The 13,589-nt window shown below is 32.1% G+C and overlaps 2 protein-coding genes across 2 annotated transcripts in view; one reads left to right on the forward strand and one right to left on the reverse strand.

Annotated features, from left to right (window-relative positions):
* Positions 1-2,206, reverse strand: part of LOC125055524 — a 35,745-nt gene extending 33,539 nt beyond the window's left edge. Inside the window, exons 1-4 of the mRNA XM_047657988.1 lie at positions 2,157-2,206; positions 2,011-2,088; positions 1,708-1,812; positions 1,170-1,296 (exon numbers count right to left, since the gene is read on the reverse strand). Of these exons, the coding sequence (XP_047513944.1) occupies positions 1,170-1,296; positions 1,708-1,812; positions 2,011-2,027 (249 nt within the window). The 5' untranslated portion in view covers positions 2,028-2,088; positions 2,157-2,206. The remainder of the gene's footprint in view (positions 1-1,169; positions 1,297-1,707; positions 1,813-2,010; positions 2,089-2,156) is intronic.
* A 1,066-nt stretch (positions 2,207-3,272) lies between these two features.
* Positions 3,273-11,865, forward strand: LOC125055004. Its single transcript, XM_047657188.1, has 3 exons — positions 3,273-5,059; positions 10,213-10,334; positions 10,531-11,865. Exons 1-3 carry the CDS (start codon positions 3,635-3,637, stop codon positions 11,117-11,119), a joined length of 2,136 nt encoding a protein of 711 aa, XP_047513144.1. The 5' UTR covers positions 3,273-3,634; the 3' UTR covers positions 11,120-11,865.
* Positions 11,866-13,589: the final 1,724 nt, after the last annotated feature.

Below are 13,589 nucleotides of genomic sequence, written 5' to 3' on the forward strand. Positions count from 1 at the left end.
GAACTTCAATTCAGAAGATGAGTTTTATTTATCGGCCATAGCGATTTGTATAGTTTTAAAAAAAAGGAAGCCAAAAATAAAGTGGTGTAAGGATTGGTTGCTAAAAAGATCGCGACTCAATCACATAAATTTAATAAAGGAATTGACTTTGGAGCCAACTGACTGGAGAAATTATATGCGAATAGATGAACCTACCTATTTTAAACTTTTGGAACTGAATAGAATATAGAAAAATAACAATAAATCTATTTTCTCACTATTAAAATCATAATTTGGTCAAATAAAACATAAAATTAGTAAAAAGTATGTATCCTGAAGAGTGCTAGTTGATTAAAAAAATACTGTTTTTATTTTCTATGGTACTCAAAATACTTGTCAATTGAATTAAGCCACTATGGTTCTCATGGCCTGAAATAATAAACAGCTAGGTTATAATTATAAGTACTTTCTTTATTAAACTCTTTCCTGAATGAGGCTCTTAGTTCCTGAAGTTTCTTTTTCACTGTGTCAATAGTGGCGTTAGGCGATTTGGTTTTATAAAAACTTAGCAAAACCTCTAATGCTGCATCGCGTTTTTGTTTGTTGTGGTAATATATATCTGTTACATCCCACAAACACGTCAGGTCTCTAAACTTATAAATAAATTGATTAACAAAGTCACGGTTTGTCATTGTGAAAACAATTTAAATTTACAATGCGTCACGTGCTTCTCGTCCAACGGCTAAACGCAAACAGAAATCAAAATGGCGTGTTTGGCTCGCGAGTAACACCATTCACGAGCGAGCAAACCGTACGGCACGATGGCTCAGACCGACCGGACCGTTGGTTTTCCGCATTTACGAGAGCGCCGCCTGCGTATTCACGCCGCGCTAATTGACTCGGCGCGATGGACTTTCGCGCAGTTGGAATTCCATCGTGCCGAGCCAATCCATTTGGACTGACAGTGTTTTCACATTCACGGACGAGTTTTGGAACGACAGCGTGCCAAATGTATCGATGGATCACCCGTGAATGGCCACCTTTAGGGACGTCTCTGAAGACGTTTCTTAAAAACAATTATAATTTATATTAATAAATTTGTAGTTACAGCGGAAATTTATAAAAAAAATCTGCTATAATAACCGACTTTTTGACCATCCCGATAATTTGTTGACCAAAAAAATACTCACAACTCTAGGCAATTTCTGAGGCGGTGGAGGGGGCCTCCACGGTCTTGTTTTGATTTCCGGCTTCGATATTTCGGGCCATCTTCTTTTAAACCTATTTTTACGTAAATATGCCCTGTATTCCGCCTCCCTGAAATTTTAAAGTAGTTTTGTCCTGGGTCCGATTTTATTGAGTACCAACTGAATTGAGTAAACCTATAGTTTTGTTCCTAATCCACTAATAATCCTCACAATGCATAATTAGTAGAACATATCATACATTTATCTTTACAGAAAATTCGTATACAATTAATAACAATACAACAGCTGAATGGCCCGAAACAACTGTGTAAAGGGTTTGCCAGTGCTAGGTTTCCTGAGATTCTAGTACCGAATGGGATCTCGTAGTATGCAGTAAGTGGTTTCTGTGTGCAATCAAAGTTGCACCAGAGTGTCGGAATGACGCAGTAGTAAATTGTGGATATATATACATAAATATCTGGTATTTAAAGTACAAAGGTCATGTTTAGCTACATTTCAAAATATTATTATCGTAACTCACTCTCGTGCAATCTGTGAAGGGGTCTTAGGTATCTCTTCCGGTTCCTCCGGTTCATCCTTTCCTTTTCCCTTTTTCTTATCGGGAGCATCACCCCCCGCCTGCTGTCTATAAAATATTTCTTACGTAAATGTTAAATACATTTTGACATATTCAACAATTCCCGGCCGTCGACGTAAGCCGTGATGACGGGAATAATAACTGACCATATTATCGGAAACTGTATAATCTAATCCATTAATTTTAATCTTGTTAAAGCCTGATAATTTTAAAGTTGTATTATAAAAATATTCTAAAAGTTCTTACTTTTTCTTGTCAGCCATCGTGATCCGTAGATTCAACCAGTATGCTTATATTTTTTAATTTATTCATTCATCAGATATGCTATAAAATTATAACATTAAGAAAACAATATGCAAACTAATTATTTAAATAAAACATTCTGTACCAACCCTTTTATAATATTTAAGCTATTTTTCAATTTTTTTGTATTATTTTTATATTTTGTTACAAAAAAACATCCACATCACGTAAAGCATAATATATATTTTTTTTCTCACTGTCATTTTTTTAAATTATGTCAAATAGAAATTCAAGTTTATTTTTTTTCAGCCTGTAACTATAACAAAAATTTTTAAGGTCATATCCGATTGCCAAAAAACGGAGCCATATTATAATTATATCTACCAGCTGACCCGGCAAACGTTTGTTTTGCCATGTATATTATTTCTAGGAAACATTTTTTTAGTTCAATAAAAGTAACTAGAGTCTGGCTAACGAAAGAAGATAGCGAAAATGCGCGGCAAATTCAAAACATTTAAGTATGGTATCCCTGAAAGTTTGATATATAAATATATCAAACTTTCAAAATTTTGTGGATTAAACTTACTTGATACTTGATTTTATTTTATTATTTATTACATTGATAATTGTATTTCTATGAAATCACATACTATACGTATTTAGTATTTTGTTATTGATACATAAAATTATTAGCATTGCATGGAAAACTAAAACTATATTTATTATAAAACACAACTTTATTCGGAATAATCAAATCCTGTGAAAGAAACGAAATATTCTATCAAATAAAACAAAGTTTGGTTTTTAGTTTATACCTGTTAACTATTCGGAAAAAAAAGTAATTGCATGAAGTACATATCAAGACAATCATACTAAAATCGTGATACGAGAATTTTATATTATTTTATTTTATATATTATTTTAGGCTTATTTAGTCTTAGAGATTATCATTCTTATCCGGTAACTGTTGCATTTAATGTATTAATAAATTAAAAACCTATTTTAAAAGAAATGCGTTTTATTTACATTGAAAAAAACTTTGCATAATTTTTTGGCAGTTTTTATTACAATTAACATGATTTACACACAAAATTTACAAATAATATGACAAAATTTTAGTTAAGCCAATTTGGCTTATTGTGGTTGGCAGCACTGGTCTTGACAGGTTAGACGATAAATATTTCAGTTATGTCAGTTTCACGTCATCGTTATTATTCTTTATCTGTGACTATATATCTACTATACTCTAGCGTAAAAACCATGTAAATACTATGCTCTTTGATAAATACAAATTATTTTAACAAAATGGCTGAACTATAAAGACGTGTTTCGATTTTTGTATCAAAATGGAGCTATTAAGCGAGTATTATTATCAAACAAACGAATTTTCAAGTTGTTCTGACGTAAGAAACATTTCTTGTGGTGAGACAGTGTATAGTACGGAGAGACTTAAGATCTACGATTCAGGACCTTGTGAGGCCCAGGAAGTGTCTATTATCGGTTTGAAGTGTTATAGACTTATTCATAAGCCTTTTTCAGACTTTTCATTTTTGTGCAATAACAAAAACATGCCTGTGTGAGTGTAAAATGACTTAGCATCCTCTATAAACTTTAAAATCCTTTAAAAATGAATAATGTACATGTTTGTCGTACGCGTAATCGCAACGAACCAAAAATGTTCTCGCCAGTAAACTTTTCCATAACCAATTATTCCACGGACGCCCAATCGAAAGCAATGAAAAACCCTTTGGGAGACGCACTATTTTTTAATAACATTAATAATTTGCACTTAATTCCGGACCCGTTGAAAAAGAATTTGGCTGATTCAGTGATAACAGGGACAATGGAACAAAGGAAAGAGCGTGATAAGTTTGAGAAACCCCCACCAACGTCTGAGTCTGGAACGTTAGGTTCTCTAGGTGGCATTACCAACTTTTTTTCTGGTGTGTTCAATGTCATGACTGCTATGTTTCAAAAAAGGGCTTCTTCACCCACCACCCAATATTATGATTGTTTCGACGCTGTTGATGACGGACAAATGACACCGTCTCTACCTTGGCAGCCAGCCAAGTTTGAGGTTCAAAATAGGAATTCGACTCCTAATTCCAATGATATGGATAATATGACTGTAATCGCTAATTGCAAGGATAAAATAAACAATGTACACTTACTCCTCAATGGAAACATTCAAAAGTGTCCTGCAACAATGTATGTTGAGCCTAAATCCGTAGAAGACTCATTTGAAGATGCATTTTGCCCAGAAAACATTGTTCAGTTAGCAAATGATACCTTAATTGAATGTTACACTGCATATAATCAACATCAGCAAGAATTACTTGAAGTAGAAGCCCCAGTTATTAAGACTGAGTTTTGTAATGAATCTACCGATATTGTTAAGATTTTACCTGAAACTGATAGAAAACAACCAGATATGGATAGGACTGAAAAAGATTTAAATACAGTTACTTGCAATTCAAAAGAAAGAGAAATTGTATCCACTTGTGAAGTTAAGTTAAATAAATTAAAAGAACTCTTGCAATGTAAACATAAACAAAATGTAAACTCAGTTCAAGAAACAACAGCTATACCCATTAAGGGAGTAATATCATCTTCATTTGCCAATGAAATTGATGCACCTCGAGAAACAAAAAATAGTTTTGATGAGGTAAATGGCAGATTTTACTCTTCATCTGTAGACAGTGATGATTCGTTTCAAATTGTATTCACAGATCGGAAAAGAATACCATCTGATTGTGAGTCGGAAGATTCCTTTATTGTGTTTGATGAGTCACCAGATTGTTACACAAATGTTGATGTGTTTGGTTCAGATTCGGAATCTGAAACAGAAGATTCAGGTTATGTTATGACATGCCTAAATCATTCCCTATCAAGGACTTTTGGAGATTTAACCGATGATAGCTTATATGGAAATGACGTTGTTGACTGTGCTGTACAGCCGGGTCATGCAGTTGAACCAGAGAAGATAACTATGTCAGATGCCACCCAAAGCAAAATACCAACAGAGGACAAGAATCAAAAGCCATTTAAAAAGGTAAGTTGTTTTTACCATACCTACAAAATATCGTGGACTACATAATAAATCATAAATAAGTAAAAAAAAATATAGGATATTAGATACATTTCATATTGTTATTTGTAGTCTGCTGTGCTACCTAATTCAGTCTTACCCCAATATTAGCCCTTCTCAATGGACACAAAAAAAAAACACTAGTACACTGTGCTAGGTGTATTCAAACAAAGTTTTATATTATCTTAACTACTGTTACACATTAAACGATTTTCCATAAGATAAGCATAACGCATTGTTACACCTTAGTTACTTATAGTGACGCAAATGACTTGAAATAACCAATAAATAATTAATAAGCAGTATATTTTCCAATAAACTGATTGTTTATATTCATGCATTTATCCACAGAAGAATATGTATTTATAAATTTATACCAATTTGGTAACAAAGAACAGTTTTAAAACAATACAAAATGCATATTTCTTTTACTATTTTTTAAAGCAAATAGATCGCTCTGTGCTTATGAACCTCAAATAATTATTGTTACGCCGGGATCGAACCCAGGATTAAGTTATAAGTTCTCTGTGTTAACACAAAGTAACTAAAGTGGTATTAGAATATTTCTTAATGCAAATTACATGTATAATTCCATTGACTTATATTTGGTCTTCACTTATTTATTACCTTGTGAAGACGGCGATCGAATTAAATTTGATTAGGACCAGTCTTTCCGAATCTCGGCTATATAACCAATATACCAGTGACGACGTAATGTCTTGTTTCTCATTATATAAAATAAGTACTATTCCCCTTAAATTCATAGCGGTGACGATATCGCATTTTTATTGACAAATAGGTACTCGAATCTAGACCAAGCGCTAGGTGGACTAGATGTTTCCAGTAAAACAAGGCAAAAACCTTGAATGCCGTTCATAAATGTCCGATAGGAAATTCCAATGATAAATATAAGCCACATAATTTTACAAATAAATATTAAACAGTCGCATGTATTTACGAAGATAATGTTGCTATGCATTAAACATTTATTTGCGGTGACTTTGAATAGACAGATAGTAGCTTTTGCGAACCGTTACATGTTAACTAGTTAGTAGAATTATCTTTTGGACGCCATTTTTAGTTAATTGGCAAGATAATCGTATCGGTTTTCACTATAGACGATGATTGTCAAATCATTATGAATATTCAGGTACAGTACAGTAACAGAAATATAATTAAAACTTTCTACGTTCCGCAATTCCCACGAGGAAGTTATACCAGTCGGTCAGTTGAACCGCCGGTCATCAGTAAAATATGTTCCAATTACCTCATTTACATTAGTGTAGGACAGAGTTGCGAAGGTGATAAGTTTTCCTTGAAACTCTTTCCCCATTTTCCTACACCGATGTCGACGAAGTAAATTCGCATACGTGCTAAGCTAAACGTACAGAATCATGGCAAACACATAATCAGTGACACGGTGTAACTATAATTAAAATATAAATAGCTAAGAAGACATAAAAGTCTTAGCACTTACGTCACTGTTAACAATCAATGACTATTTGTTATTGTTTTGGTTTTAATTAAAAGTTATATATGTCTAAACAAAAATAGTTGCAGCCTAGTCATGTGCAAGTTGTAGCTGTCTATCAGCAATAATGTTATTTATGCATATGTCACCGTAAAATTGTAAACACCGTTAGATTGTAATCTATCTCGCGAGATTATAAACTGTCGAAAGATTGTGAACCTCAACGAACTGCTTACAATTTAACGTATTATTATTCGGTAGTTATATGAAATTGTTGGGAAGTAAAATTAATCTGTAATTGACCAAAGAAGTTTGAATGATAACTAAGTTAGTGTAGTACAATCTACCGAATAATAATTCGTTAAGTTGTAAGCAGTAAGCTGAGGTTCACAATCTTTCGACAGTTTATAATCTCGCGAAATAGATTACAATCTAACGGTGTTTACAATTTTACGTTAACACATACATAGCTTTATTTAAGGCGTTGTCAATTCGAATGTATTTTTTATTTTTCAAACCTTACGAAACATGGAACAAGTAGCATTTACGCCTTGTTTGACCAGTTCGCAATATATTTGTAGTTCTGTATACATGGATGACATAATATCAGAAATATCGATTCAAAATTCATACATTTCTCGTTTAAACTATATTTATTAAAATTACTGTACGAATAATTGTAAGATTTCTGGGGATGCTTTAAATTAAATTGATATATTTTTTTACCCCTTCCGCACCTACAGCAAATCATTAAATGATTACAAATTAATTAAATGGTATAATAATACTGGATATATTTAATATGGGAAAAGGAGTGCCAGCGTCTTTGCTAGATCCGGTTATGTTCTGGGAGTAACTCTAATGACAGTTGCGCCGCAGAAATGCCAAAGTAATAACTACTGTGAGTTAATTTCTTATCGCTGTAAAGAGTTAGAAAGCTTTAAATATTAGGTCTATATTAACACAATCATATTACGTCAAACATATATATCAATGTTCCAAAATAATTAATGGCGCTTTCTATATTGTAGTGTAATTGATAAAAAATATCTTATCGTGTTTAATATGAAAGGTTTATCGATAACGCAAATTTTGACAAAAAGATCGTTGATCAAAAATATTAAAGTAAAATACTGAGAAAATACTCATTTTAACATTACAATTTTTATTAAAATAATACTTAAATATTATAAATATTTATTTATAATTTACACAAAATATTTATATAACAATTCTTCTTACTACCTACTTTGGTATGTTCTTAAAAAAATCTGGACACAGTACTCCGAAGAGTCTTCTGTAATGAAATGGATTAGTTCTGTATCTCAAACTACATATTCTCTAAATACTCGAAAAGGGAACCAATTAATCATCACTTCCCTGTATAATGATGCAACGGCTGAGGTCATTAGATAACACTCATAGCATTTCTGTTGAGTACTTTCTATCATGCAGACACGAAGGTCGAATGTGTACCTAAATCGTAACCTCGTCACACGTACCAAATATACAACTCAGGCCTCTGACATTAGGGTTTTAAATGTCCTTTATTTATGCAGACGATGTGTTTTCTTTGCTTTTCGATTACATAAACAAAGAACAGCCAGTTGCTCTCCTTTTTATTTAATTATGTCAATTGTACTATATTAATGTATATGCAACGAAGTGTTAATAAATAATAAATAAAAAATAAATAAACACTAAATTTTTATTTCCCGGATTGTTATGGTATATATAAAAGTGCTAATTATTCTATCATCACATACTGTAGTGTTTGTCTGAAGCTGATGTGTCAACAGACACATTAATATGATAACCCAGGCAAGGCAGTGATTATTTATCCTTATATGAAATATAGAGAAATTGTTGTGTAAACAAAGAGTTTTGAGATGACGTGGCGTCAGAAACCCCGAAATAAATTAAATTCTTGCGTTACTTGCGCTTGCATATGGCTTCGCTGATTAACGCCTGTTGCTATATCCGAAATTATAGGAGTAATTGATACGAGCCGTAAACGTGGGTTCAGAAATATACTACTGTTAAATGAACCCTATATAAAAAATTTGGCCGCTTATAATAATTAATATTAACAAATAAATTATGTTCTATAAATGTTTATCTGTATGTAGTATTGACAGTTAAAACGTAACAGCTCGTTGTTTATGAAGGTCTGATTTGTTAGGTTCAAAGTCATTTAGAAGTTGAAGTATGTAGTTACTTAATTTCCTATAAGCGTTCAAATGTTAAGTTTATAGTTATTAAGAAATCTACAATAATTAAACACGTGTAATAATTGTTCAAATAATAAATTATATACATTATTCATATTGAATTCTTTTCACTAAATGTCAAAATGTATATTTATGTAAATTATTGCTTCACCTTGAAATATTAGAAAAACTTGATAAGACACATACGAAAATGTCGACATCGGGTGACCGCATCTTTATCTACACATGTAAAGGCAAAATATGTTTTAGTAAATTTTTCGGATCACAGCTCCACCTTAAAATAGCTCCAATTTTTTTTCTATGGTTATTTAGCACTTGTAAGTTGTAATATTAAGGAGGCGCATGACTTTGGACCCCTTAAAAGAAATGAAAAACTTATAATATTACATGCATGATGTAAATGCTATTGTCTCAGTTTCAAGTGAATTACATTCGGTTCGGTTAGGTTGTTAGATTTATAAAAATAAACTTGCGCTCCGACCGGGAATCGAACCCGATACCCCTCACCTAGCGGACACTTAATAAGACCGCTAGGCTATGACCCTTAACATAACCTAACCTATTTGATATAAAAAGTACACATGATAACAGCCAAACGTTCGTATTCGTATTAAGTATTATTATTATTTCGTTATTAAGAAGGCGAATTTTCCGTTTTACCGAAAGATTGTTTTCTATATCTTTCTCTCTTTACTATTTTTCACTCAGAATAACCGTAAGGTTATTGCGCGTAAATCTGTCTCGTGACGTCACAGCGTGACTCGGCTGATGACGACACTGGTAGTAATAGAACATGATCGGTTGTAATGAATGAATCACGTAGGAATCACCAAATCTAACTTTTTATTGTATGTCTCATGTAGTCATGTATACTATAGTTCTATAGTTGATCGTGCTTATAGTAAGTAAAGAATCGCAAACATTTCCCTATACAATTATGGTCCAAGTACGACTTTTCTTCAACAAATGAATAGTTACTTCTGTTTACATTGAATAGGCTCCGAAGCTACTGGACTGATATATAAATTCGTTCGCTATTAGAACCCGTCATTATCGCTGATAAACATAGGCTATAGATTATTTCTTAGACATCAATATCTACCAAAAAGTCCGCGATACCTTATTTGACAAATAAAAAAATCATTTGCATTCAAGTCTATTTACCGAGAATACTTTAGCTAGATAAACATGCTACCACTGCATAATGCAAATGTAGATGTAGAAAGATGTAGTTATGATATTAATGCAGTTAGAACCGCACAGCACAGCTAGTATTTAATAAAATACTTAAACTTAAGAAAAACTTTTGTACCTAGTTTGAAGTATCTTTTAAAGCAATATATTATAAAAATGAGTTTTTATTATTATTTGAGTTCCTTTCCTCTGTACATAATAAGAGTATATTTAAATTTCAGGTCCGTTTCTCTACCGACCCACCAAAGGTCCATGTAATGAGGGTGTGGGCTTTTGCAGCTCGACAAGCGAGAGCTGGTCACTGGGAAAGACACGCCTTGGACCGGGATCGATTTAGACGAAGGTTTGCTATTTACTATCATAAGCAATATCTGTCAATATCTGTCCAATAGATAGGTACATATTAGTGTATACTATAATACAAAGTTTTAGCCGTAACACTGCTAAATTTTATGACTTAGTATCCAAAATAATAATTTTGATGGACAAAGAACAGATACAAAAAATCTTACTGTCGATTTAAAATAATTTCATTGCAGGATCGCGGACGTAGAAATGGGTATATCCTGGGTTCTGAAGCCGCAACACCGAACTCGTGTGATGTTCCAACGCTTTATGCCTTGGTGGAATGCTGAAAAGCGAAGAGAATTAGAGGAAAGAAAAGCTCTTGAAAGCGAAAAAGAATATTTAGAAAAGGAGACAGAAAATAATAAAGAATACGTAGCAGTCACAGATTTTGATTTAAATGAGAGCGAAAATGCAGGTGATAATATTTCATTAAAAGAAAATACAGGTTGTGGTGGCAATATATCATTAAACAATATGAGTGATAATGGACTACTGAATAATGAATTACATACATTCAATAGTTTAGATTGCAAAGGTTGTGATCAAGAAGTCGAAAATATTAGTAAAAGCAATATGGAGACGTTAAAACCAATAATTGAAACCGGCCACATTAGAGAAAAATGCAATCTTCAAGATGGACAGAAATGTACAGATAAAGAAGATGAGTCTATACATATAAATAAATTTATTAAAGAAAACGAATTTCAAAAAAGGGTAGTAAATGTTACGGGAAATACAGATAATGGCCTTGATTCTGATAATAATGTGGATGACAAATGACGAAGGAGTAAATTTGCTAAAGTATTTGTTAGTGGGTAGTTGTAAATAAAAGAATCCATACTTATAATTATTGAGAAAAAACATGCTTAACATTAAAAAAATATTATGGTTGTTTAAAATCATATTTGTATAAAAATATAGGAAACTGATACCAAATTCAAAATTGTCATGCCTCACAATTTTTAAGGTTTTTTCGGAAAGATTGGTATCAGTGTTAGTGTATGGGGCGTGGCTTGCTATGACACGCCTTTGGCGCTGATATTGGTGCCAATATTAATAAAGAAGCAATTAATATACAGCTCTACGAAAAAAAAAATCAAAGAAATTCTAGGGGTTGCTCAAAATAATTATATAGATATATTGATAATGATTATTTTAAAAATTGGAAAAGATATGGGTAAACCTCTTACTCGGGTTTTTAAAGTCGTTGAAAAATAGGATGCGTCTATTTTCATAGACACCGAGGTAACTAGACATATGGATTCTTTTATTTATCAACAGTCGTAATAAATATAGATATTATTTTGCATAAAATGTGCTGAAAATATATGAAAGATATGTATTCCTATAAGAAAATTTATTGGTTAAAACGAAAGTAATGAAATACTACGAAGTGAGGGGATTTTGTTAGTAAAATAGGGATGCTAAGTGCCTCAATCTAGTTATCTAGATAGCACAAATAAAAAATGTAATATATGTTAAATAAAATCTATATAAGTAATATATCTATCTTATATAAGTAATCGCCAAATTCGTTTGCTGTCAAAGAGTAATTCAAAAACCAAAAGGTAGATATTGTTTGGAATTTTGTGATCATATATTAATTGGGAAAGCTGTCTTCCTACAAAATATATATTGTTTCAAACTGCATTGTTCAGTATTGTGCAGTGATTTTGGTGATAACTGTACATATAACTCGGTAAGAATATATATGCACCTTCGTGTATAAAGTACGTACATACAACTATCGCAAGTTAAAATCAGTTGTAAAAAGATTGATATTATTTAGTTTAGTATTAACATCACAAGTGAATCCACAAGAGTATAAAATTTCACAAGATGTAGATTTTTGTATGAACGCCATCTAGTGTTATTGGGATGTAAAGATTCATAGTCGCGATTTATCTGGTATTCAAATCGAAACGAACTAAACGACTCCAGAGTCCTGAGACTTAGTTTTAGGTCTCGAATCGCTGCCTTAGCGCATTTATTTATTTAGTATTACGTCTCGCAATTTGGAGATTCTTGTAACCCCCCCCCCCCCCCATATAACGCGCCGTAACGTTTTTCTGTACCCAATAGTAAAACGTTTCATGACCACCTACACCACCTCTTTTTACCTAAAAGTTACCATTATGTGGTGTAAAGTACTGAAAAGTCGAAAATAATACTAACAAAAATGCGTAATTCAATCCCCGCCCCGCACCGTAACGATTTACAAAAGGACCCCCGCCCCCCCAAAATTCGTTACGTAATACTTGAGCGCTCCCTTACCCTAAGATTGATTTTTCTTATAAAATAACGTTGAGTTTTTAAAATGTCTCTATTAAGGATTTTTCCAATATCCATGTTGAGAGATGTACCAAATGGATATAAAACGAAAAATATATGGGATTAATTTTACTTATTTTTATTTTTACGAAAAAGAATTTTAAGTTTTGAATTGGTGCGGAAATGATATTAGCTCATCTCTTTACCTTTTTCGCAAAAACACTAGATGCATCTACGACCCTGGCTAACTAGAGTAGGCAAGAATTTCATTTTCACATTGTATAACCATTTCCGGGCTAACATCTTGTCGAAATATAACTGCGCATCTGTTCACTAGTTTATATTGTGTTTTTTGTATTCATTATTTATTATTGCATTTAAACGAGAACAAAGTAGACATTGTCACAAATCACACAAATATTGCCACCTCTTTAAGTACTAAAAATAGGGACAAAAGTTGTGGTTATTTATGTGTGGCAAAAGTATATTTTACAACGAAATATAAATTGGCTTTAAAAAAATATTATCGTATTTTTATAATATTCGTTGGCGTGTTTGTCCATTAATCACAAAATCATTAAAAACCGCATCGACACTGATTAGAAAGTATTGCAATATAACATGATTTCAAATAAAATCCACAAAAAACTAAAAAAAATACTGTGGTTTTTATATTTTTGTGATTTGATGTGTCATGAAAATAAAATAATATCTATCTTATGTCTACTTTGGGATCTGTATAACTATTTTAATGCTTATACACAATAGTTATGTAAATACGTGTATAGTATCTTATATCCGTGTACCTTATAGAATACAAATTAAAGTGTATAATATAATTTTAACAAGGGGTTTGGTTTAATAAACAATAAACGCAAATAATAGTGTTTTCTTTAGACTTTTACTCCCCTTATCATCCCTTCAACCATCTGTAAAGTTTGAAGAATTCTACTTTATTTCTTTAAGGGCCTATCCAGAC

The sequence above is a fragment of the Pieris napi genome, chromosome 13 (genome assembly GCF_905475465.1).
Source record: "Pieris napi chromosome 13, ilPieNapi1.2, whole genome shotgun sequence".
Lineage (NCBI taxonomy): Eukaryota > Metazoa > Arthropoda > Insecta > Lepidoptera > Pieridae > Pieris > Pieris napi.

Excerpts from the sequence above, each read along its gene's own strand:
- LOC125055004 (XM_047657188.1), top strand. The coding sequence starts at position 3,635 with ATGAATAATGTACATGTTTGTCGTACGCGTAATCGCAACGAACCAAAA. Across the intron at positions 5,060-10,212 it reads ATCAAAAGCCATTTAAAAAG|GTCCGTTTCTCTACCGACCC; the intron begins GTAAGTTGTTTT and ends TTTAAATTTCAG. Across the intron at positions 10,335-10,530 it reads CGGGATCGATTTAGACGAAG|GATCGCGGACGTAGAAATGG; the intron begins GTTTGCTATTTA and ends ATTTCATTGCAG.